This window comes from Hibiscus syriacus, unplaced genomic scaffold, assembly GCF_006381635.1.
Source record: "Hibiscus syriacus cultivar Baekdansim isolate YM2019G1 unplaced genomic scaffold, ASM638163v2 tig00117021_pilon, whole genome shotgun sequence".
Classification (NCBI taxonomy): Eukaryota; Viridiplantae; Streptophyta; class Magnoliopsida; order Malvales; family Malvaceae; genus Hibiscus; species Hibiscus syriacus.
Window position 1 is genome coordinate 1314264 of NW_024063527.1, and position 25571 is coordinate 1339834.

At 33.4% G+C, this 25571-nt stretch overlaps 4 protein-coding genes across 4 annotated transcripts; 2 read left to right on the plus strand and 2 right to left on the minus strand.

Annotated features, from left to right (window-relative positions):
• Window positions 1-720: 720 nt before the first annotated feature.
• Window positions 721-2643, plus strand: LOC120195836 (trigger factor-like). The gene is made up of 3 exons (XM_039197771.1): window positions 721-943; window positions 2011-2057; window positions 2172-2643. Exons 1-3 carry the CDS (start codon window positions 935-937, stop codon window positions 2455-2457), a joined length of 342 nt encoding a protein of 113 aa, XP_039053702.1. The 5' UTR covers window positions 721-934; the 3' UTR covers window positions 2458-2643.
• A 1068-nt stretch (window positions 2644-3711) lies between these two features.
• LOC120195922 (calcineurin subunit B-like) lies at window positions 3712-4434 on the minus strand. Its single transcript, XM_039197852.1, has 4 exons — window positions 4371-4434; window positions 4098-4186; window positions 3901-4025; window positions 3712-3825 (listed from the first exon to the last, which is right to left on the minus strand). Exons 2-4 carry the CDS (start codon window positions 4165-4167, stop codon window positions 3712-3714), a joined length of 309 nt encoding a protein of 102 aa, XP_039053783.1. The 5' UTR covers window positions 4168-4186; window positions 4371-4434.
• Window positions 4435-13945: 9511 nt separating this feature from the next.
• On the plus strand, window positions 13946-18627 carry LOC120195837 (codeine O-demethylase-like). Its single transcript, XM_039197772.1, has 4 exons — window positions 13946-14252; window positions 14320-14564; window positions 17375-17702; window positions 18374-18627. Exons 1-4 carry the CDS (start codon window positions 14013-14015, stop codon window positions 18602-18604), a joined length of 1044 nt encoding a protein of 347 aa, XP_039053703.1. The 5' UTR covers window positions 13946-14012; the 3' UTR covers window positions 18605-18627.
• A 1984-nt stretch (window positions 18628-20611) lies between these two features.
• Window positions 20612-24874, minus strand: LOC120195835 (survival of motor neuron-related-splicing factor 30-like). Its single transcript, XM_039197770.1, has 8 exons — window positions 24680-24874; window positions 24321-24389; window positions 23575-23676; window positions 23000-23082; window positions 22826-22901; window positions 21807-21983; window positions 21318-21446; window positions 20612-21107 (listed from the first exon to the last, which is right to left on the minus strand). The coding sequence occupies exons 1-8, from the start codon at window positions 24752-24754 to the stop codon at window positions 20943-20945; spliced, it is 876 nt and encodes a 291-aa protein (XP_039053701.1). The 5' UTR covers window positions 24755-24874; the 3' UTR covers window positions 20612-20942.
• Window positions 24875-25571: the final 697 nt, after the last annotated feature.

Consider the following 25571-nt stretch of genomic DNA (forward strand, 5'->3'; position numbering starts at 1 on the left):
AGACCGTTGCATTTTTACCTTATAAAATATTTCTTCAGCATTTATGATGGATACGCATAAATACGTGATGTAATGTTTGCTGTTAACAAATATATAGAGAAATGTTCCAAGTTCAACCATATACGCTACATATATAACTTATTGGGTTAACATCAAATGTTCAGCCATACCTATTCAATAAGCAAATATATAAATATATATGTTAAATTTGACATCAAGTAATAAATTATAGTTCATATGTTTTGTTAATTCATCTAATTCAATAATAATATGTTGTTATTATCATGGTTATACTATGCAGGCTTATCTTACAAAGAACAAAAAGTTTTACAAAGATGAGTATGAGTTGTCAAAAAACTAGATATCATAGTTAATTCATATCTTTTGTAGGTATGTTATCGCCATGATTAATAAAATAAACAAATTTATATTTTTAAAAATTGTATCTATATACATATACGTGTTAACAGTTATATATATAACAAAAATAATTATATATTTGTGTAAATATATTGTGTTAACAACAATAGTTATTCATTAATCAATAATCTTCGTCTTGAAAATTTTGATAAAAATTAAAATAATAGTGTTGAATTACTTGTAAAGGAATAGGATTCAAAATTATTATTTTTTTTAAAAAAATAAGAGTGAAAATAATTATTTAATTAAAAAATTAGATACGTTTTTGACAAGGAAACATCAATAATTATGAAGGAAAGCTGACGTGGTTAGGGTGCAGAGTGAAAATGGAGAAGACGTGTATATAAACAAGTCAAAACCCTAGTCCCTTACCCACTCGCTTCCATCCCAATACTCATTGATCTTCCGATTGAAACCCTCAAAACCACTTTTCCACTTACTATTTGATTTCACTTTTCTCAGCCTTTGCTAATTGTTGGTAAATCGGAGAAGTGAAGTGCATTCCAAAATCCCAATGGAGATCGTAAGTCTTCAAAAATCTCTTCTTTGCTTCTTATTTATGGTACATTTTCTCACTTTTTTGTTATTTTTCCTGATTTAATGATACCCATCTTTCTTAATTAATGGGTCTTATGCATTTTTTTCTATTGATTTGTGTAGTTTAATCAGCAAGCATAATTGGTTTTGATTAACATCTCTTTCTTTTGCTTGTATATTCAATAAAATCTATGGACCACTTTCTCTTTTGGATTATATTCATGGACTCATATATGATGTTTTGCATCTCATTATAAATATCTAAAAATTGACACTTTTCCCTCTTTTTGTTTGGATTAAGACTTATTTTTCATGTTTCTTTTCATGAGGAAAAAACATTAAAATATTGAATGTACCCATGTTGTATACATACCTCTAGCTGAAACTCACTCAAATTCGAGAAACATAGATCATATCAGCTTTGCTGGTATTGTCAATTAACTTGGCCTGGCCAGCAGTTTTCGTTTACTTCGAAAAACAATCAGCTTAAGCAGACAATTGGAATTTAGAAATTATCATCCATGTTCAAAATTTTGTATTATATCTGCAATCAATGAGGCATATGTGAGGAATAACTGCCAAACTCTTTGAAAACCTGTTTTTTTAAATGTTTAAACAAGGTGTACATTGTGGAGGACATTACTCAACGAAGTCCACTCTAACCCGCAACTTCTGAGAGCTGCAACAAATCTGTGCCAACTGAGCTACACTTGAGAATGGTTTTAAACCTTTAGGTTTTTTGGTTAACTTTTGTCACTCTATTCGTTACTTATTTGTAAAGGTAGGTTTTAGCTTGTGTCTCGATGATGAGACATGCTTAGAGCATTCCGGCCTTACAATCTCATTTTGAAACATCATCCGCATTATATGTCGTCCATTTTTGACCTACTTTAACTTGGTTCTTGAGCATCGTACATTGTTTTCAAGATTACTTGCTAATCTCCTCTATGTGTTCTCTTATGGTTTACTCTTTTTCTTGGAAAGAATTTGTATATGCCTTTTAATGTATTGTGCAATCATGTTTATGTATTTTCTTGTAAAATGATTTTCCAGACTGGGTCTACTAAACCTGATGATGTGGCTAGTTCTATGGATCAAAGGTAAGGATGGATTTAGTTGTTGTGTTTTAGATTTTTTGGTTGATCACCACACTTGTGATTTTTATAAATACTAAAAGAGTAATCCAATGCTTATGTACTGACTGTGCCTTGCAGTTTTCCTTTGGCTGACCTAAACAAAGTGCAAAAGCCTGGTTCTGAGAACAGTGATTCCGGCGAATGTAAGGATGACGTTGACAATGACAATGATGAAAAATCAGATGATGAGTATGATGATGACTCAGAAGAAGGGAGTGATTATGACGATGATTCAGATGATGATGAAGAAAGTGATGATGACGAAGATGATGATGAAGATGACGAAGATGATGACGAAGATGACGACGATGAGGATGAAGACGATGATGACAACGACGACGACGAAGACGATGATGACGACTAAGACGAAAAGGGTGGAAAAGAAATTTGGTAATTCTTTTAGCACTTAATTATTTAGGGAGTCAAAATCATTATAACTGTGGAAAGATCAATTCATAGTAGCAAATTTTTACCTTTGGTTTCATTTATATTCATTCAATGGACAAGTGGAAGTTGAAACACGAAACAAAAAACATTCTAGGAATGGCGTGTTCCGATCAGATCTGTCATTACTGTTCACTTGTGAATGATACATTGTTAATTGTGAAAGCCATATTTCTGACTGTTAATTAATGATTTATCAAAAAGTAATGAAAGAGATTCAGATTCAGAGGGACTGAGGGAGAAAGAAAGCATTGTGCTGTGAACGAGGGGTGAAAGCGACTTTTTAAATTCAAACCGCTGGCATCAATGGAATATTACATGGTCTGGCTTGATCCTCTTAAACCATATTTATCTATCTTGCTGGTGTTTGAGTTCAAATATGCATTTTTTTAAAGAGATTCTCAGGTCCAACAAATTAGTGAATGAAATATCTTTGCAGTAGTCTATAAAAAATATGTTTTGATATTAAACTTTGTGGGATCATAAAAGGTCAGGTATAGTAGCATCTAACCTTGTAATGTTGCTTTCAAGAGCTAATTGTTTGTTGCGATTTTTAAACGAGTCACAAGTGTACTAGCTCGGGCGTGGAATGTAATGCTGCTAAATGATTCCCGGTGGTTGCAGTTTGAAAGGATTTAGTTGCTGCATAATATCTTGGGTTAGTCAGTCAAAAAGGTTCGGTTATGGATAATAGATTACAAATTTATGTATGTAGGTAGCATGGTCCTAGTAGCCGTTAGAACACCTTCTCCTCTGTCGTTAAAATCTGATTTTAGCGTGTATCAAACAAATAGCATGTCTGCATGTGCCTCCTTTGTTGTGGCAAATCGTCTTTCTTTCTAAATAGTTAATACAAAAATCAATTGCATGGCCGTGGAAAAGAGAATCCTATGCATTCTTGTGTATATTAAAGGTTTTGCTAAATTGCATGGAAAATAGTCGAAGTGGTATTTATTTTGTCCAACTATTCTGGAGCAAGATGTGGACTCAACCTGTACAAGATGATACATGTAACCCATTACGATGCAGTGGAACATTATCCCTCGGCACAAATCCCCCCTGCCCACTCTTGTTGTACTGTCATTGATTGCTACCGGAATCGTACACTTTGAAGATAACTGAGACAAGAAAGAAATTAATTTATGTTTTAATTAAGCAACTTAATAGTTCCGTCTTAATTCAAAGCCTCACGTTGAGCTTTCTGGTATCGGGTTGCTTTACAACTAAAAGCAGACAAGATGGCAACAAAGTCCTTAAAGTTGAATCCATCCACCATCTCAACCACCCTCTGTAAATCCAACACACTCATCAAATCAGACTCAATAATCTCAAATTGAAGACATTTTAAAGTCAATAACTGTACCTTCAAGACAGGATTAATTGCAAATTCTGGCACTGATAACATCTCATCACCTGATATATATCCCTTCCCATTTCCATCTAACTCGCAAAACCTCTGGTACAAACCAACAATTTCTTCCCTTGAGACTGCAAAACAACCGAATTGAAAGAACCAGTCGAGTCAACAAAAATATATCTATTATATTGTAAACAACCTACATAGATAATTGCAGTACTCTTGAACTTCTTCAATATCATATTGAGTTAGCATTGATGAAGCATTTCCCATTGGGTTTCTCTTCTAAAATCTGCAGATTTTTAAGCAAACAAAAACCAACTAATCATTATCCACAAAACTTGTATTGTTTGGTTCAAGAGAAACAGTAGGAAACTAGAAGAAAATCAAAATACATGCAGCCGAGATGCTCAGCCGACAGAGGTTAGATGTATGTAGAAACAAGAACAAAAGAGGCAATATCCTTACAGACTTACGGTGCTTTCTAAGCAACCAAACAGAAAACCCAGAAGGAAATGAGAAACCTAAAGCTGGAAGATGGTTGGAGAGAAGGAAAGAAGATATAGAGATGAAGCCGCTAAAAAACGTTGTCATCATCGAAATTCATATATAAAACATATTCAAGGCAACAAAAACTTACGTCTCTACATGGTACAACATTCCACGAGGAATTCATGTTCTTTGTTGGGGCCGCAACATATGCCATTGTTTTCATCTATTCTTTTCTCTACCTGGAACCAATATGGCCATTCAACTTATTTAGTTATTTTCACTCAGTACGACCTTTTATTTAGTTATTTTCACTCAGTATGACCTTTAAATTAAGGAGAAAAAATAATCTAGTCTTTTATAAATGAAAATCAATGTTGACCGTTGTAGTGTTAATGTGATAGTCCTTCTAGAAGTTTGAACCAAGCGACGTATGTTGGTAATGTTCAATCCTACATAGTATTGGAAATACTATTGGGAATGGTATTTAAGGCTTGACTTTCTCACTTCCTTATTGAGTGATAGAGAACAAGGGAGACTCTCGTGCACCGCCGCCGCCGTCCGTCCGTCTCGGCATGGCTCGACTCGGCTCGGCTAATGGTCGTGGTCGTGGTAACTTTTTCCTAAATTAAATCAAAAACGTTAAGATGTATCTAGACTGATTTCCAGCTTTGTACAGAGGAGACAATCTGTTAATATCAAGAGTTACAGGAGTTATTTGATTTAATTCCAAGGGTTACATGATATAATTTCAGGAGTTATAACAGCTGAATAATGATGCAATGAACCTGGACTATTTTTGAGTCAGGTTCATCTAGACGTTTCAGCTGTTACAAAAGAAGAGATTTAATCCTGAAATTTTATGGACGATTTTAACCCTATTTCTAACCTATAAATAGAGGGCTATATTCAGCTTCTCAACTCACTTACAAAAATGTTTTCTACAATTCTCTCTGTGAGTTCTCTATGAGTGCTTTCCAATCAGAAAAGCAATACCACCAGCAGTCCACTCCGATTTCGGGTGTACGGAATTCGGAGCGACCGTGTTAACCTCGGGGGACGGTCCGCCTACTGCAGCGATTACACACATCGGGGCGAATTCGTTTCTAAGGCAGTGGTTTTTATCACGACACGGTTTACGAATTCGTTCCTTTTAATTACTGTTTATATTTCCAATAAATGCTAACGGTGTAGTTTTGCAGTTCATATATCCAACAATCTCGATGTTAAAGTAATTGTTATTATTCTTTGAGGTCTCAGGTTCGAGCACCGGAAAGACTAGGGGTGTGAGTTGAGAGTTATCTTTGAATATAAAGTCTTGTACTTATCCCAAATTAATAAAAAAACAAGAAGTTCGAGGGCTTCATTAATTTTTTTAAGAAAAATGAGACCTATTTATTTTTAAGAAAAATAAAACATTATTTAAATTTCAAATATGTAAAAAATAAAAATATTAAAAATACTATCAAACTATTAAAATTTTTAAAATAAAAAACCACAAGCTATAAAATGATAAATTATAAATTATTAAAAATAACAGCTTCAAACAGAATTAAAATTTTAATTCGTCATAAAAGTCTTCAACTCTCTCGTCAACCTGAGTCTACTCTTATTTTTTTAGTTGAAAATATAATATTTTTTATATTTTAAATATTTTAAATATTCCTAGAACATAAGGCCATAAATATTTTGATTATAAAACTCAAAAGCAAGATGAATGAGCTTTATATGCTAGTTTATTATACGATGTGATGTGCTAGAGATTACGAATTATCCTTCTAATTATCTAAAATATGATTAGATGTATATACGGTTGATTTGAACGACTTATGATTTTTTTAATCATGTTCATATGTAAAATTCTTAAGTCTTGAGCAATCTACTAAGAACATTTTATATAAGTGTTGGTGATATGAATATAACATCATCAAACATGTCTAGATGAAAAATAGATCAGAAATGACACCGGAGAACACAAACTTGAAAACTTCTCAAATAATCATTATATCTTGATCAAAATTTTCAAACACTCACATCATATTTCATATCAATGCCATTCCATTTAAAACCAAATTTTATATTGAGATATTGTTTATGGACTAAATTATAATTTTACAAAAGTTTAAAGACTAAATTGTAAATAACTAAAAATTTATGAACTAATTAATAAATTAATATAAATTATGATTCAAAGAATATCTAGGTCAAACAGGCTTTTGATCCGATTATTACAAGTTTAAAAAAGTCAAACATAAGCAATACATCATTTGGGGACTATTTACACAATTTTTTTTTTTTTGCATTTTAAATAATTGGTATCAATACCATTGCACGAGTATTGATCCTTATTCACTTAGAGTATTGATACTTCAATCATAAGTGTCGGACGCTCTTGAACATTTATGAACATCAAGATTTGATTTAATACCGATATTAAGAGTTAGTATTAATACTAAGAATACAATATCGATACTTGACTCCAATATCTATACAATATAGTAATGTTCGAAGTTTAATTTTTAACTTATATTATTGACACTCTTTACGCAGTATTGATAGCAAAAGTAGCATGTGATTAATTTCAACTTATAATTATACTCAAACACCATTAAAATTTAACTTGAATAATACAATCCCTATAACATGAATCATACCATTACAATTATGCATTGAGACATCAAATTAGACATCAAATTAACCTAGAATTCACATAATTTTCGTAAGGCATTAAAACGTTCTCTGATATCAATTCAATTTACTATGTAACCAATTTTATCATTTATACTCTTTTAGAATTCACCTTATTATTATTTTTTTGTTACAAAAAAATTTAGGTCAGGAGTGACTCCCCAATCTAGGACGAGAGCATAATTAAGACTCAATTGGGATTTACATAGGAATTTTCAGATTGTCCAACAATAATGAAGGTGGTAGGATTCAAACTTGGCCTTACAAACTCATATTCATAAATCTCAACCACTTGTGCCAACATATTCATGAATCTCAACCACTTGTGCCAACAGTCATTGGCAATTCACCCTATAATTTGAGTAACTTTGCATTATTCCTCCATATTATAAACTTTTTTTTAATAGAAGCCGCTAGTATTATTAAAAAGGGAAAATATCTGAAATTACAATAAGAGTTTAGAACTATCATCGTAAACTAAATACATAATTTGGACTTTTCGTATAAAATTGAAACTAACCACTTTAGATTATATAAAGAGGCCATACATGGAAAAGGTTAAAACCCTAACCAAAAGATTCGAACAAAAATAGATATGAATAAATCTGATTGCATTGGTAAGCGAACCACAAAAGATAATTAAGCTATTGAAATATCACTGAAACCTGTAAATCATAGCCGAGTGCTGTGATAAACTATCCCCAAACACAGAATCACACATCCAAATTCAATCTGAATGTCTATTACAGGGAAGATCAACAAGATTTCAAATATGCGTCATCTTGACCAGTTGTGGCATCGTCAAATCCAACCCTAAGAAACATAAATAAAAGAACGGACAAACGACCGAGAAAAAAAATAAAAAAAACGTGGCACAAAGATAGAGATAAACGTGCCACAAAGACAGAGATAAACGTGCAACACATGCAAAATTATTATTATTAAAAAAAATAATGAGAAAAGAGAACCGACAGTCGACAACCAGTATCAAAACCGGTGCCGCCGTCGGCTAAACAAAATCAAAGAAAAAAATTGATATGAACTATAAAAAAAGGATGCAAACTCAAAGGGAAAAAAAGGAAGACAAAAGAGAGAGCGGCTAAAAAACCTCGATTTATAAAAAAAAAGTCAAAAATTTATCCTTCATATTATAAACTTAAAACATTTATAAGCCAACAAATATGACATAATTTCCTACTTAGAATTATATATACACACAACAAATCAAACACATATGTTATTTTCAAAGAGTTTAGAGAAGAGAATATTTACATTGATTATCTCGAATGACTTATAACTTCTAAAATACAATTCCAAAAGATTTACTATAATACTCTAAACCAGTATGATACACAGTCGACCGATTAGAATGCTACACGGAACCACCAGAGTGGCTAACAAAAAAATTTCCTTAATTTCTCAATTGAAATGGTTTTCTTGATAGTAATCATGGTAAAATAAATCGATCACATTTATATAAAATAATTTACATTAGGAGGTCCCAAAAATAATAATTCAAAACATATAAACCAACATTTTAAATAAAGTTACTACTCAACAAGTACAAGGGTTCACAAATATACATGCCCTCTAAAGAAGAACTCAAGACGTACTTTGTTGCACTCGGTTTGGATCTCAACTGTTCAAAAGGTTCCTCGACTACTCCTTTACTAACCTGCATAAGGAAAAAAATTCCAAACGCTAAACTAACTAGTCCAGTGCCACACTCACAACTAAATCATACTAAATGTATTCAATAGAATGCTCAAGTTATCAAGTCTAAAGCGTCAGTGAGTATACTAGTATACTACACTCTCTACTCTATGGCATACATTATGGTGCGGCTGAGGGTTCTACATCTCGGAACTCACAAACCCCTCTAGTCTACCGAGGATGTGGTCTGAAATCTTTGCATCGATCACAACACCCTCAACTAACCCACCCCTCGCAAGTGTGGGCATTGCGCCCTAGTAAGTTTGTTTTAAGTGCCTAGCACACTACCTAAGGATATTCGGACTGAAACTACTTTCTCGATACTAGTATCACTTGCTAAAGTAACTCGGGTGTCATGACCGTTTCTCGAGTGTTCAAACAAGACTAGTTTTATGTCCCCTAATTAATCTCGTTTCTAATGAAATTAGACATTATTCTTGTTCTCACTTGTAGCCTTATTTTAGAGCAATTATGGAGTCCTTGGGAAACCTCATTGTCTTCTTGTAATCCCTTAAAAATTAATGTCAAAAAATGTACGTTGGTACCGATACTGGTCCTGTGGTATTGGTACTAACCCTTAAGTATTAATACTCCTCCTTGGGTATCGATACTCTACTTCTAATTTCAACTAAAAAGGAAGGGGATAGCATCGATACCCTCTGACCAGTATCGATACTTCTAAGCTAGAGTATCGATACTGCCCAAGGTATCGATACCAAATTTTGGTTCGATGTTTTGTAAAATAGTTCAGTATCGATACTCCTATGGAGAGTATCGATACTTTACCCTAGGCATCGATACTCCCTTGAGTACCAATTCCAAAAATGTCCTCTGTTAAATCGATTTCGATACAATGTTGTGTGTTCCGAAACCAATACCCAGTATCAATACTCTTCTAATGAGTATTGATTTTTTTTTAAAACTTAGGCTAATTTTTACGCTGATTAAAGAACAATATCGATACTGTAAAAACAATACCGATAACCTTGCTCAAAATGGCCCTACTTGGGCTCGAATTTTATACTCAAACTCACCCAAATTGGTCTATTGAGGTTCCCAACCATTATTAGTGTTTTATGTGATATAAAGGGATCATAAATAAGACCTTGGAACATGATATAACACTAAAACATAGAATTCGCCATGACAATCACTCCACACGCTTCAAACTCAACTTTTAAGCTATAATGCATTCCTAATGAACCCCAAATGGTATGAAAAAGTTGTAAATGTGTTACTTTGACTCTTTGACTGCTAGAAAATCCCCCAAATCACCCAAGGGATAACTTCTCTTTTTCCTCTTGCCTTTGAGCTTTCTCTCATTTCTTTCACTAATCAAAGGTAAGAAAATGAATTACTAACTTAACTAGGTGGAAGGATTAAAGATAAGGGTATTTCCTATAACTTGAATCTATCAAAAACAACATAGAATCCATAGATTCTCTTAAACCTCCCAAAAACCCATTTTTGGAAACTAAGTGTAAAAGTTGAGAAATGGGGCTTAAATGGAAGCTCTTTGATAAGGATTTCCAATCTTACCTTATCTAAACTCAACAAGGCTTGAAATCTTTGCAGCTCTCACTTGAAGGAGGAAAGAGAAGAGAAGAAAGATGAGACGAAGAGATGAGTGTTTGGTGAGCTAATAGTGGGGAGTGGTTCACGTAACACAACATAAAATAGTGGGTTTTCAGCTTCTAATTTGAACAAGGGGCAAATTATCTCTTATTCTTTAACTCTTGGGCACAATTCAAGCCCACTAATGCTAAACTTGGTTCAAGCTATTCTAATAAGTCTTTTGGGCTCAATTTATGGGTCTCGGGTTGGCCCGAACTATTAATCTGGAATTCAGGGCGTTACATCTACAAGTGGTGATAATCTGCAATGACATTAAACAACTAGAATAAGCTTATATAGCTTAATTAGGTAGTCATATTAGACACTAAATTCTCATTTTTCACGAAATAATCCTTTACTCAAAATTAAACTTGATTCCACTAAAATTTAGGTTAATCCTAATTAATAATGAAAATTCTCATTTTATTCTAACACTGGAAAAATATTCCTCAGATGTCGAAGGCTAAAAATACTAAACTGATTTTAAAGGTGTTCCAATGAATGTATGATAACGAAGGCATGTTGAGTATACACATAAACATGAATGCAATTTCAAGGACCTCAAGTACCATTAATCCCTTAACTAAAGATCAAAACATCGTCGTTTTAAATTTTAATCAATTTAACTTTTATAAATTCAAATTCGGCTTGAATCAAAATTTTAGCTAAAATTTTTAACTTAAATAGTTAAAAAATTAATTTTTAATCAAATAAAATGTTATCATTCATATTTCTAAATCATTGTAAGGGAACTGTCTTTTTAAGAATGGAACGAAATCTTAAAATAAATCATAATTGTTTGAGTTGGTAGAGCGCAAGGCTCTTAACCTTGTGGCCGTGGGATCGAGTCTCACTGTGGGCAATTCATAATTCTAGAGGTTTCCCACGGAAGCTGCTCTTAACATGTCGTTGGGGACAGCTTACTATCCTACCTCCTCCTTATCCCATTACATATAGGAATAGGGTCAGCTAAAAAATAAAGGGTTACAAATAATTTTGGAACTGTTTTATTATGGGAATTGTTTTTAAGGAAAAAATTAAACTTGTTACTTCCAAATTAAAGACAACACACATCTCACGTGTAATTGTTTTGTATACTACAATTTCTTGTTTTAATAAAGTTGAACTGTTTTGGTTTTTTTATTATTAAAATGAGAATTTTATTAATTATCAATCACACCTAAATACAACAACAATAATAATAATAATAATAACAATAACACTTAATTTTAAATTCTAAAAAATTATTCCCTTTGTGTTAAGGTTTTTTCTGTCGTTCTTGGCACGTCGTTTCTCTGCTTGTTGTGGCACGTACTCTGAGTTTTCTCAGTCTCTCTAGCTTTGCTAGTTTTTGGTTTAGTTGCGTGTTGAGTTCTTCGTTCTGATTCCATGGGAGAAAATGAGCACGGGTTGGCGAGTTTGAATTTGGGGGAGGAAGAGGATGAAATATTAGTTTTGCCACAAACGGAGACTAGTTCACAAATTTCTTTCAATAATTGTTTTGTTGGGCGTTTTCTTACGACTACGACGGTGAATTTTCAGGCTATGAGAGTAACGATGACGAATGTTTGACACCCAATTAGAGGGATTGCTATCACAGAATTGGGAGAAAGTAGATTATTGTTTTGTTTATTTCATGAGGTGGATGTGGATCGAATTGAGTCGGATGGTCCATGGTACTTTGTTTCCCATCTTTTGATTGTGTATCGCCTATAAAAAAAAAAAGAGAGGATCCGATGTTGGTAGATCTCAACAGGGTTATCTTCTGGATTATTATTAACGATCTACTGGTTGGCTATATATAGAATAGGTAGTTAAACAGTTTGACAACTTTATTGGGTCGTATATAGATTACGATGTTGTTGTTGATACTTTGAGATATAGAGGAAGCATCTGGGTGCGAGTTGTTGTGGATGTTCAGAAGTCGTTAAACGGAAGAAAAAACTTGCTTTACCAAATGAAGCTTTCGTTTATGCTACTTTCTAGTATGGAAAGCTTCGATTATTCTGTTTTGTATGCGGCAAGTTGAGTCATAGCGAAAATTTCTTTCCGTTAAGGGTTCTTCAGAACAAAAAGGATTTGACCCCACAATGGGATGTGCCACTTAAGGCTCCACCACGAAACAAGGGGGATATGATGAGTCCTTGACTAAGAGAGGATAATGAGGCGTTTGAGGCATCGTTATCTTCTATGTTTAGTAATGTCTCTGCTTCTTTACCGCCTCAGGTTTTGGGTGTCAGACTAAAACATGAGTGGAGATAATTTTTTATTATCAAATAACAGCTGATGCTTATCGTTTATCAAGAAGTAAAAGTAGACTCAGTAAGTGCGTTAAATATAGTATCCACAATGATTAATATTACTTCGTGAAATTGTTATGCAACAAACGTAAAATTGTGTATTGTTGACATAGAAAGCAATGTTGTAGTGATGTAATAGAAAACAAAATAGAATAAATGTGATTACAACACAAGTGAAACAACGATCGTTTTAGGCAAAAGATGAAATGTGACATCTTCAACGGTAATAGTCTCCTCCCCACAAAGAAAGTGAAACGTGTGCGTCTTCGATCTCCACTGGTCTAGCAATACGTTTATCAATGGAAGATGCAACTTCGTACCACCAATTATAGTGTTAACGTAAACAAAATCAGCTTCGTGTAAATATGGAAGAATATCAGCACGAAGGCTCGAGAAACAGTTAATATAACAAGTCAACGAATGTTCATACCTTTTCAAATAAATAAATAAATAATTCAAAATAATTAATTTGAATTAATTAATTAATTACTTCAAAATAAATGAATAAGAGATAAATAATTCAAAATAAATAAATAAATAATACCTTCAAATTTATCCGCCAATAATCGCATACATGCTTACGATCAACCATCAATAATCTCATTATAATAATCTTAATGTAGTAGATAAGAGAAAAAAAAATATGAGAGAGAGATTTCTTGGAAGAATGGTATGATGATTTTTGTTATGGGTGTTTTATTTATAGCCGTCATCGCATCCTCGAAGCGAGGATAAATGTATCTCTATGTTATATAAAATGAGAGATTCGTGAATTTATTCAAATTTTAAATCTTTTACAAGCACTATAAATTTTAGATATATCGATAATATTATTTTTTTGTAACGGGAGATATTTAATATTAATATTAAACTATATTATCCGAAAAATGCGTCCACACTGAAAATACATCACATCTTGTAAAAAGCGAGGTTTTCCCTCGCGTTTCAAAGTACTCGAAATAGTCCTACGTGTTTAGTTTAAAACTATTCTTTTTAAGTTTTAACAAATCAGATATGGGGTACTATTCAAAAACAATAATAATTTACGGGGTTTTTTTTATATAATAACGTCAAATCAAATTACATCACGACTTGCATTTTCCTTGACAATTCCTCTTGGAATGTAGCGGTGAAGAAAAATATCTTCCATCGCAGTCCCATCAACGAATTGTGGTATCATAGTTTTGAGTATATCAGTCTCAGAGAAGGTTGAAAATTCAGTGTACAGTGTCTTGTATTTGTGCTTATCATCAATCTGTACCAGTTCTTACAAGCAATTTCCAAGTAATCCTCAGTTTTGAATTTGCTGCAAACATGGCCAGTCTTGCTAATGTGCTGCTGTCAAGGCGAGTTCAAGAAATGGTCCTCAATGGTGAAGAACCTGAATCACTCTACATTTGCAGAGATGAAAAAGAAGCTGCAAATGTTCCATCCCCGTTACCTCCTATTCCCGTTATCGACCTCAATCTGCTCTCCTACTCACCATTAACCTCCAAAGCAGAAGAAGAATTGCAGAAGCTTAAATCAGCACTCTGCTCTTGGGGTTGCTTTCAGGTTTGAAATCCAGCACTGTGAACCCAGTTTTCTTCTTCTCTCTCGATGGGTTCTTAATTTGTGCCAGGCTATAAATCATGGGATACCAAGTTGTTTCCTTGACGAATTTCGGCAAGTGACCAGGGAATTCTTCCAACAGCCAATGGAAGAGAAACAAAAGTACAGCAAAGGAGTTGAAGAGGTTGAAGGATATGGAGGCGACCCTACCCCTGAAGAAGGTCAGTTCCTTGACTGGCAAGACCGTTTGTTTCTCACAATTTGGCCCGAAGATGTAAGGGTCACCAAATTTTGGCCCCGAACCCCCAAATCTTTTGAACCAAAAACACATGATTATTTTTAGACTTACTCAAGTTCAAAATACTTTAAATATCATGAGACTTAACTTCGATCAACTTCGAATTTTAATCTAAACCTTAAGTTAATGAAAATTTTATATCATATTTAAAAAACAACATAAAAATATTAGTATTGATAATTTAATTTAAAATTTTAAAATTTTAAAATGTCATTTTCTTCATGTTATTAACTTGGTTTTTAAAGACACGCTTAAACGCGCTTAAAACGTGACGTGTTCATGGACGCATGCCTTCAAAATTGGAGGCTAAGCGAAATATAAAAAGCTCCCTAAAATGCTCGTTTCTTTGTTCTTTCTTTATACTAATAAAGATAAGATCTAATATAATAAATTATTATAATATTTATTATAATAAATTATTATACAATCGTCTATGTCCCTCACCCTTCTTTATATAAAAAGTATCTAATTATAGATAAATGAGAAATTTAAAATTATTTTTTTATAATTATTTAATAATTACTTTTATAATTATAATATTACTAAATTTTATTTACACAATTAGTATTTTTTATCTAAATTTTTTATTAATATACTTATATCGATTTTAAAACAAATAATTATTAATTTGATAAACTGAATAAAAATTCATATAGCTTTCTAAATAGAATAATAAAACATTTTAATAATTTACTTTAATATTATAGTAATAACTAATTATTATATTCAAATATTCTAAAATAATTAATATAATTCATCAGAATATATCACTAGTATTATCTTATGTGAACTTTTTGTTCTTAAAGACACGATCGTTGTTTTATTATAATGTAATCCTAGAAACAAGCAATGGCGAAGCAACATAGTGTGAAGAGGAGATAATGCAATCATATTGAATATTTTTATCTTTAAAGAATTATAATATTATTTATCATATTATTTTAAATGTAAAATATAATTTACACTTGATTTATATTAAATAGTATAAACATTGTGCCTTACATGTGAAAAATGCTCACCTACTCCTTGCGCTTAGGTTTTAGGGATTTTTTGTGTTTCGGTGTGTCTTGTACCCTTAAAAATAAAGCTCACGAGCTTTTCGAGTTAGGTATTGTAGACACCCGTTTTATCCGGGTTTTAAAAAAAATCAGCCGCTGAGTTATCCCGAGTCAAGCAATCACAGATTACATCATCACCTACGTCAAAAGCCACTACATCAACAAAAACAAATTAATCACCGAATATCACCAAAGTCAAAAAAAAAAGAAAAAAAAACATTTTAAATCCCATAAAATCCGGGATTTTACATACTCCAAAGAAATCATCACATGCAACAACCATTATAAAAGGAGGAGGGATTCGGACTTGAAGAAAGAGGAAAGAAAGCCGAAAACAAAAAAAAGAGAGAGGAGAGAACTTACCCTCGTCGGAGCTTCCACACGTCGTCGGAAAATCGAAACATCGAATGTATCTTTTTTAGATCTAGAGAGTTTGGGGAATTTTTAGGAAAAACGGAGGCTAGATTCGGGTTTAATGGGATTTGGGCTTCGATTTAGGCTATTTTGATATTTTTTGGCCACCACCGGTCACGCTGGTCGGCCGTTGACCGGTTTCCCTCCGGTGAGGGAAAACTAGAGAGAATGCAGAGAGAAATTTAAACTTTCTCTCTTAGAGAGAGAAAGAAAATGAAAAATGAATGGGTTTAGGCATAAAGGGTCAGGTTAAAGGCTATAAACACCCTTTTCAAAATTATCTCGTTTTGGGGAGAGATCTCTGTGTAATTTCAAGAGTGTATAAACCTTTTCCGCAAACCTCTGCTTTTGTAATTTTTATATTTTAACCATTGAATTTAATTTTCAGTATTTTAATTTAGATTTCGAATTTTATTAAGTTTACATTTTAGTCAGTAATTTTAGTTTTTATTTGAATATGGCCTAAGAATTTATGCATTTTTATTTTGGTCGTGTAAATTATTTTTCTTTTATTTTAGTCTTTTAATTGTGAAATAATTTTATTTTAATCAGTCTTTTACTTGATATTTTGAAATTATTATTATTTCCTAAATTTTATATTTATTTTATAAATTAATATTTTATTATTTTTATATTAACTTTTTCTTAACTTTTATTTTTATTTTTTTGTGACGTTATTTTACCTTATTATTATTATTTTTAATTTAACTTCTTAAAATTATTTCTTTTTGTTTTGCATTTAATATTTTATTTTACCATCTAATATTTTGTTTGATTTTTCGTTTAGTGGTAATTTCAATCGATAAAAGGTAAGTAATTCGAATTAAATTTTAAATTTCAATTTAAATTTTAATTTTCGCAATTAAGACAACCGACAAATTAAATGGTACTGAAAGGGAGTTCAAGGGTGCTAATCCTTCTTTGACTGTAACCGACTCCCGAACTCGTTTTAATCGAATCTTTGTAAACGCATACTAATTTTTTGTCTTAAAAATAATTTTTCTTAAATTTGTTTTTAAAATACGTTTTTAGGTATTCGACCTACCTAACCCAAAGGCCGATGGCGACTCTTTTTCAATTTAATCCAATTTAATTTCAAAATCCCTAATTTTTTAAAACTAAAGTATTTGCTTTTAAAACAATAAATAATTGTTCTACCCGAAAAATGGTTATGACATGTATCAAATAGCTCGTTTCGACTCGTTAAGAACTCGAGTTGAGTCGATTCCATTCGAACGTTAACCACATTTTGACTTAATCGAACTTAAATAGCTCGCCATCCGTCATTTACATCCCCATACGGAGGACCTATGCATAAGTTGTTCACAGCATGCATGCTTAATAATTCCATTTTGCAGGGAAGATTTAGAAAATTACACTTGTAAGATGAGAATGGTGACAGAGATTGTTTCGAAATCGATGGCTAAGTCGCTGGGGCTGGAGGAAAATTGTTTGGTGGATGAATTCGGGGAACGAGCGGCGTTGCAGGCCAGGTTGAACTATTACCCGTGTTGTCCAAGGCCAGAAATTGTTCTTGGCTTGAAACCTCATGCAGATGGCACCGGTTACACCATAATCTTGCAAGATGAAGTTGAAGGCCTTCAAATTCTCCAAAATCAGCATTGGTTTACAGTCCCCACTCTACCTGATGCACTCCTCATCCTCATGGGTGATCAAATGGAGGTATTTACACGTATGTATGCATACTTACATCTTATAACTTTGTTACATCCCCGCTAAAGGTCCTATGCATATCAATACCTTACGGTTATCAGAGAATCTTAAAATATTTCAGATCCTCTGACCACAAAAAAACTGCGGAGGATCTGCCGACGGAAATGAACTTGAAATATCTAACATCCTTGGGAGAATAATGATTAGTTACTGCTGCTGATAGGCCTAATGGCCTGCTATGTACCCTATCAAAATCAAATCAACCATCATCTAATCATATCCACTTAGTATGTTTACCTACGAGTAGTGATTATACTCCTACAACTGACACATGTAATGATAAGTTCCTATATAATCTCTCGACGATGGAGAGATGAGATGCGGTCTCAAATGAAACCACATCAACTTAACCTTTTTATGTTCTATCTCTTCATGGAGATGGAACATTTGGATAATAACCAAATGTCGATTTTGCACCGATTACAGCTCTCTATCTGAATCAAAGGGGGTGAACGGTGAATAACCGTCATAATCCATTTGGTTTCAGCAATAAACTTATATGCCACATGCTGATCGCAATGCCTTGAACAGTATTAAGAAACAAGAAATGAACACGAACTCGATAATAATCATTATAACTTGTGAAAGTGATGTGAATGGTTAAGTTTGATGTTTAGCAGATAATGACAATATTCAAGAGCCCGGTTCATAGGGTAGTAAACCACATGGAGAAGGAGAGGACGTCGATTGCAGTCTTCTACACCCCACAGAAACACAAAGAGATCGGACCCTTAGATGGTCTGGTGAATGAGGGAACACCACCGCTATTCAACAAGGTTCAAGATTATGAAATCACACATTGGGAGTATTACCAGAGAGGGATGAGAGCTCTTCATACCGCGCGAGTTTAAATTACGTGTTGTATATTTATGTTTTGCATGTATGCAAGGTCTCTATGCTTCCCTTTATAGTAGTTACTTAGTATCGTGGTCTAGAGGGTGAAAACAAGTATCTTATGAGGTGAAAAACTATGTTTGTGCTGTGGTGTTTATCGTTGACGAAAAAGGCATGGGTTTTTTATATTTTAAATGTATTTTAACGAAGTTTATAAATTTGAAGTGTTCAGTTATGTGTTTTGCTGTCGGAACATTGACCATTGCATACAGTATTATTATTATTATTTGATTAAGCTAAATAGATTACGAAATAATATTGTTCTAAATACTTTCAACAATGAACGTTCAATCATCCTGCTGCAGTATTGACTATAGATTTATTCTCACAAACCAAAAGTTGAGTTACCGAACTTTAATGGCAGGAGAATCCTAGAGGTTGGGTGAGCAAATATCATAAATATTTCTCTATTTTTGATGTCCCTAAAAATCAGAAATTAGAGATTGTTGCAATGTGTCTGGTGGGTAGGGCTGAAACTTGGTTTGATGGTGATATTATGCAAAAACAATGATTTCATTTGCATGTGTTTGCTGCAGTTATTTGTCATAGATTTTCTGATAGTGATCATAATGCACTATTGAGGAATTTAATAAGTTAACTCAGAGGGGGACTGTGGAAGAGTATCAAGACAAGTTTGAGGAGCTCAAGTCATTTATGTTGCAACATAGTCCTTTCCTGGTGGAAGGTTACTTTGTTTAAAGCTTTCTTAGTGGCTTGAAAGAAGAAATTAAGCATCGGGTCAAAGCTCATGACCTAAATCTTTAGCTGTTGCTTTCAAATTGGCTAAATTATAGGAGTTAACATGTGAAGTGGAAAAGTTGAAGCTCAAATGCTCTCCTAAAGTAAACTCTAATGGGCAAAGTCTCTATTATAAGCCCCTCAGCCCTATCATGTAGGTACCTTAGAGAAGTAATCAGCCGAACAGTGGCCAAAATAGGCGACCTTATCTCGAGTATAGGAGGACACATGGATTATGCTATAAATGTGGGGATGAGTGTACCCCTAGTCACCAATGTAGGATGAAACAATTGAACTCCATGGAGGAACTAGAAATGTTAGAAGGGGAGTCGAGTTGAAACAAGCTACTCCTCTGGCTATTACCTTGGCAACTGGTGAAAGATTGTATAGCACAGCTAAGAGCAAAAACTTGAAAAGGGGTAAGCATGATTTCAGAGTTATAGCTATGGGAGAAAGCGATATGGTCCTAGGTGCGGACTGGATGAAAAAATTTAGTCCCTTACTGATGGATTTTAATGATATGAGACTCTGTTTCATTGAAGATGGGCAACGGATTATCTTGAAAACGGGACAACCCAGTGCTACTGTGTAGATAGTAACAAGCAGCAAGATGCAGAAATTAGTGGCCAAGGATCCCGAGTTGATAGGGGCAATTTATATGCTGGATGGGGTGGTTAGTGAAAAGGAAGTTCCCTAAGAGATCCAGCAGCTGTTAATGTAATTTGTTTTGGTGTTGATAATATACAGTTAATTAAATATACTATTTATATATAATATTAGAAGAATTTAATGATAGCTGCCCAAAAGTATTAGTTGTTTGTTTCGTAAATATTATCCTAGCCGATACTTCCTTTTATTCTTGCGATAAAAAGTAGCAATATAATCAACAACAAATATTTTAAAATAATATGAACAATAATAACTTTTAAAATGATTTCAGTATTAAAATATCTTAATTGGATTACAGCGTTTTGGTTTGAATTCAAATTGGATCAAATTGTACATTGACAGGTCCGGATGTCATATCCTACTGATAACATAAGACACACAATTCCTAGTAGCATAAAGGTTGTTCTCCTCAGAAGACTCGAGTTCGAGAATGCAGCTTTAAGGTATGTTTTGTCAACTCAAACAGCAGCTACGAGTGTATGTTATCAATAGACTTAAGAAAAAATTTAAATAAATATTAACTTATAATCACTTCTAATTATTAAAAGAAATAACAGTGAAAAAGTCAAACTTTAATCGATAAATACTGATAAAAAGTTGATACTTTGCTACATGAGCCCCCATCGTTGATAAACAATTCTAGTGTTTCAAATATACAAATAGAAGGCAGCAGAAAGAGAAAATTACAGAACACTGATTGTGAGATCTCTCTTTAAAAGGAAAACAAAAGAAGAAATTTGGTATGGTAACAAGCTGGAAGCACAAAAATACTGGCGAGAGAACGATGGGAAGTTCATTTCGACGACACTCCCTGATTGGGAACTTCTCAAACTGCCTAGTGGAGCCAAGGCAACCAAAAGTATAATAGGAAAACCTACCTGCCTAGACCTACTCATCACTTATCTCAACATTACCATCCTTGAGATGCAAGTGCTTTTCTCTTTTCTGGAAATCCGTCAACCCCTTTCCGCTTCCGGTCACACCAACCTTGCCCTGAGGATCATCCGGTGACTTGAATATGCTCTCGCGCTTACGTCCCGAGAAAAAACCAACCTGTCAATGGAATTAATATATCTCGGTCTAAATATTAAATAATTTGTTCTCGATTATCAGTAAACAAAAAAACATGTAAAGGGGGCCATCCTTTGGCAGGTAAAAACCTCCTCCAGGCAGTTTGACCATTTTTCCTTGTCCACCAAAAAGGACCATGGGGTTACAATCTTTCAAAATTGGGAAATATTATAAAATACTTGCCAAACAGACCTTTTTAGTCTTGCCTTTGGTTGTCTGAAACTGCTGCCAAGCGTTCTGCCGCTTATTTTGTGCCACTTCAAGTTGTTCAAATCGCATCTTTGACTTGAAAGCATGTATCTTCTTACGTTTGGTAGCTTTCTATGAACCAAGGCAAGAAATCAAGCAAGTCAGTACAAAATATGCTTCTGCCAAATTTTAAATAAAAGGTCATATATAAAAAGGATTTGATTGAAAATACAGCATTCGGAAATCACAAGCAGAAAGTAAATGCATTACTAGCTCTAGAATTTTCAAGAGTATCAACTGTAGCTCTTTTTAAATGTACACCATAAATTTAAATCAATCCATACAGGATAACCAAATACCATTATCCTTAAACTTGCACGTTGAAAGAGAACCTTAGGAACATCAAAAGTCTATAAACATGAAAATAAAGTGAATTTGAGATCCCCTCTGCAAAATCTGAAAGTTGCATGGAAGCAACATAGAGTATCTTACCACATCCTCCGGGTCATCAGAAGCTATTTGAAGCTTTGCAGGTAAACTTCGAGATTGAAAGTCAAAAGAAGCAGCATGTGCAATCTTACGTTTGATAGCTTGTTTTGTAGCTTCAGCAGCCTTCTCAGCTTCCAGCAAAGCATTGTATTCATTCGCCCTTACATTAGCAGGATCCACCTGGGATTGAAATTGAATACAGTAAAAGAATGTACTTATGGTATTGACAAGTAGCAGAAAACATAAACTGTGTCGTTTTGGTCCAAAAAAACCAATTTTATCACATAACTTGGATCCAAAGAAAGGAAAATTCAGGGAATGAAACTTGAATCAAATAAAATAAGCCCCTGGAGACACTGCTAAAATTTACTCATTCTCTTCAGCACTCCCAAGCCAATTTTCCACCTTTCATGTTTTACCTTTTTATCTCCACAACATTTTCTAACTTATCAATAAGCAAAACTACACTTTTTTTTTCATTCAAATTTTGACTTGTGTTAAGTTGTTTCTAAATAATTTGTGGATCTTGTTTTCTAGAATAAATTTTGAGTTGATTCTTTTGTTTAGTACAAATTAGTTCCAACCAAGGCAAAGCACTACTACAGAGCTGAACTCAGATAAATTGCAAGCAAGATTGGAGCACATACTCAAACTCAGTCAGTAATATGAGACAATTTAGAGGCATAGTAAAATACAGATTGGCTATATTTATTACATCTCTACCTGACAACCCCCCCGCCCTTCTTTTCTTCATAAAAACGTCAAACCCTGTCAAGAATTTCAAATTTTATGTTGTTAGGGAAACTAATGCAATAGTGTAAGATGTTGTGCAAGCACAAGCATCTTACACTATTCCTCTTTTTTTGTGTGTATGTGCGCGCACAGGCACACTAAACTTCCAACAGCACAATTTCCTCCAATAAAGCCAACATGGAATTGCCAATTTTATTTATATAAAGAACACATAATTGGAGTTCTATTAAATCTATTCATGTAAGATCTCATGGCAATCAGAATATTACCTCTTCCTTGTTTCCCCATCCATCAAAAGAGACATAATACCCATTTACTGTAATAGCCTCAATAGTTGCATCATACCTAAATATAAAACAAATCCAACAGAGAACAGTAGTTAAAAGATATGCAAGGGGAAGAAACTATTGACAAAAATAAAACATATCCGTTTCTAAGCATACCACTCTCCATCTTCACTCCAGACAGCCTGAACTTTTGTGCCAACAGGAAATTTATCCTCATAATCTGATGTTTTCACTGTTTCCTAGATAAAAGAAAAGAATTTATCAGATACTAGTGACTAATAGTATATAAAGAGAACTCATGCACCAGAAAGAATATACATTGAAAGAATGATTCAGGTTTCCTTCTTGACTAAAATGAATTTTCCAATTCAAGCACGTAATGAACTAAAACCAAGGAAATGTTTGACATTAGGAAGTTCAATTACAGCAAAAAAAAATATGTTTTTCAATTAGTTGTCCCAACTACACAATCTTATGCTACCAGTGCCTGCCACTGTTCTGACAATCAAGAACTCCTTGCATTAAATACATTCATATGACAGGATTAGTTATGTGACAAAATTGGGTAGTAATCTGTGACATCTCACACACATACATTTACAAAAATTGTAAAAAAGGAAATAAAGTTTCCATTTCAATTCAGAATCTTGCCTTTGGGAATAAAGTATTCTCTCTGAAATAAAAAATTAACTACAAAAGGAAATCAATGATTCATTAGGCAATTTAATCACCTTCATTTGTGCACCGGGTGCACTAATGCTAGCACCAATATCTGATCCAGAAATCTCATTTTCCTTTGCAGTTGCAAGCAGTTCCTCTGTAAGAGCAATCACCTGCATGCCAAAGTTTCAGCCCAAGCATACATCTAAACAAGCTTATATATTTAGTAAAACAATAAAGGGTGAATTTTATCATATTTCGAACTTAGAATCTCAAGATGAACATCGCAAATCAGGTGGATGAGCAGAAGGCTGGCCATCGCGACACATATTACACCTGCAAAGGAATCAATATCACAGTGATGTGCATCTTGCCAATGCTATATATTTCAGAAATTTCTTTTTCTTGTTAAAGTTCACATTCTGCAGCTGTGAACTCTTTTAATATATGAACCACTCTCACCTTTTCAACCCTGAAATGAAAACAAAACCTCCAGTAGAACCATTACCATTAGCGGTTAATCGATGTTGCTTCTTTGAGCAACGTGTTGATTCCTTCAAAAGAGGGAAGGAGGAGAAATGAAATTTTCATCACCTTATCAAAAAACTTCACATCTAAGAAAAAACTCCCACAACCTAAAACTGATATTTTGATCACTTTCAGGTGTCGGTATGTGTGTGATCCATTTCCAAACAGAATGACAGTATTGTAACCATGACATGACAAAACAGGGTAAAGAACAAACAAGAAAAGAAGATCAAGTCCAATAAAAATAAAATGTAAGAACAAACACAAAGAAAATAATCATAAGACTCACCTCAACGAGTTCCTTTTGCATGTCCACGTATTCAACGTTTCCAGGATCATCAGCCAGAAGCTGCGTAACCTGATTTTTACCAAAATCAGCTAATTAGTCGGGTTTTGCAAGTCCTGTCGAATAAAATTAAATTCTTCCAAATTTTCGTCAAGCAAGGTTAGTCATAAAATGACTCTTTTAACATCATAGTAACAAAACAAAAATTGTTCACTCGAAAACAATAAGTCTAGTCCAATCACATACTTGGGTCGTTTATATGTTTAATTCATCAGAAATTTTCTTTTTTTGTTACAAACTAAAGCTAATTGCGAGTATTAAGTAGAAAATTCAAAAAGATAAAGAAAAGAAAATTTCGAAACCTGCTGATGCTGTTCCTTATACGTAGAGAGATTTGAAGCCAGATCATCTATGCTTAGTTCATTTGTTCCTTCCATCGTGTGGTTTCGTTTCCCCAAAAATTTTCAATTTTGCTCTCGGAGTTTTTGAAGATCTCCTTTACTTTTTCTTAGGGTTTTAGTTTAAATTTGGCTATTCGCGATTCGGGGCTGAAGTTTTGGAAAACTTATTTAAATACTCTGTTTTTATGGATAAACTACAAGTGGTCACTAATACTTTTGAATTATAACAGATCAGTGATTTGATGCTAACCGTGAAAGAATATTGATGTGACACGTTATCTGTCAACTGTACCACCATGCAGGACCATCCTTTGACTCTTCTAAACCAACAGATTACTAATTGAAAAGACATTGTCAGCCAGATTCAAAGGAATTTTGTTCAATTTTCTTCTACAAACAATTATGATGCGATCATCCACACCCAAAAGGAAATTCGTATTATAAAAAATCTCTGGTTAATAAAGAACGTTTTAAACGGTGAACGGAACAAATTGTAAACAAGCAAGAATTGAATTGTGATCATATATATTTTATTTTTCCTTCTCTGTTTGTTCCTTAAAAAGAATCTCTCTTTGATTTCTCTCTCTAGATAGCTCATGGCTTCCTGCATCGCTCTCATTTCCATTTCAGGTTTTTCATTTCTTTTTATCCGAATTAACTTTTTGCTTATCATGCTTCAAGTTCACTAATTATGCTCTGCTAGACTGTGAAAGTGAATTTTAGGAATATAAATATATTCTTATTAGGTTGTCGTGTAATTTTAAGAACAACTTGCACTATTTCATTTCATGACATGGATTATAGTAAATATTTTGTTAGGCTCTCTAATCTGAAATTGCTTCAATTTTTCTGC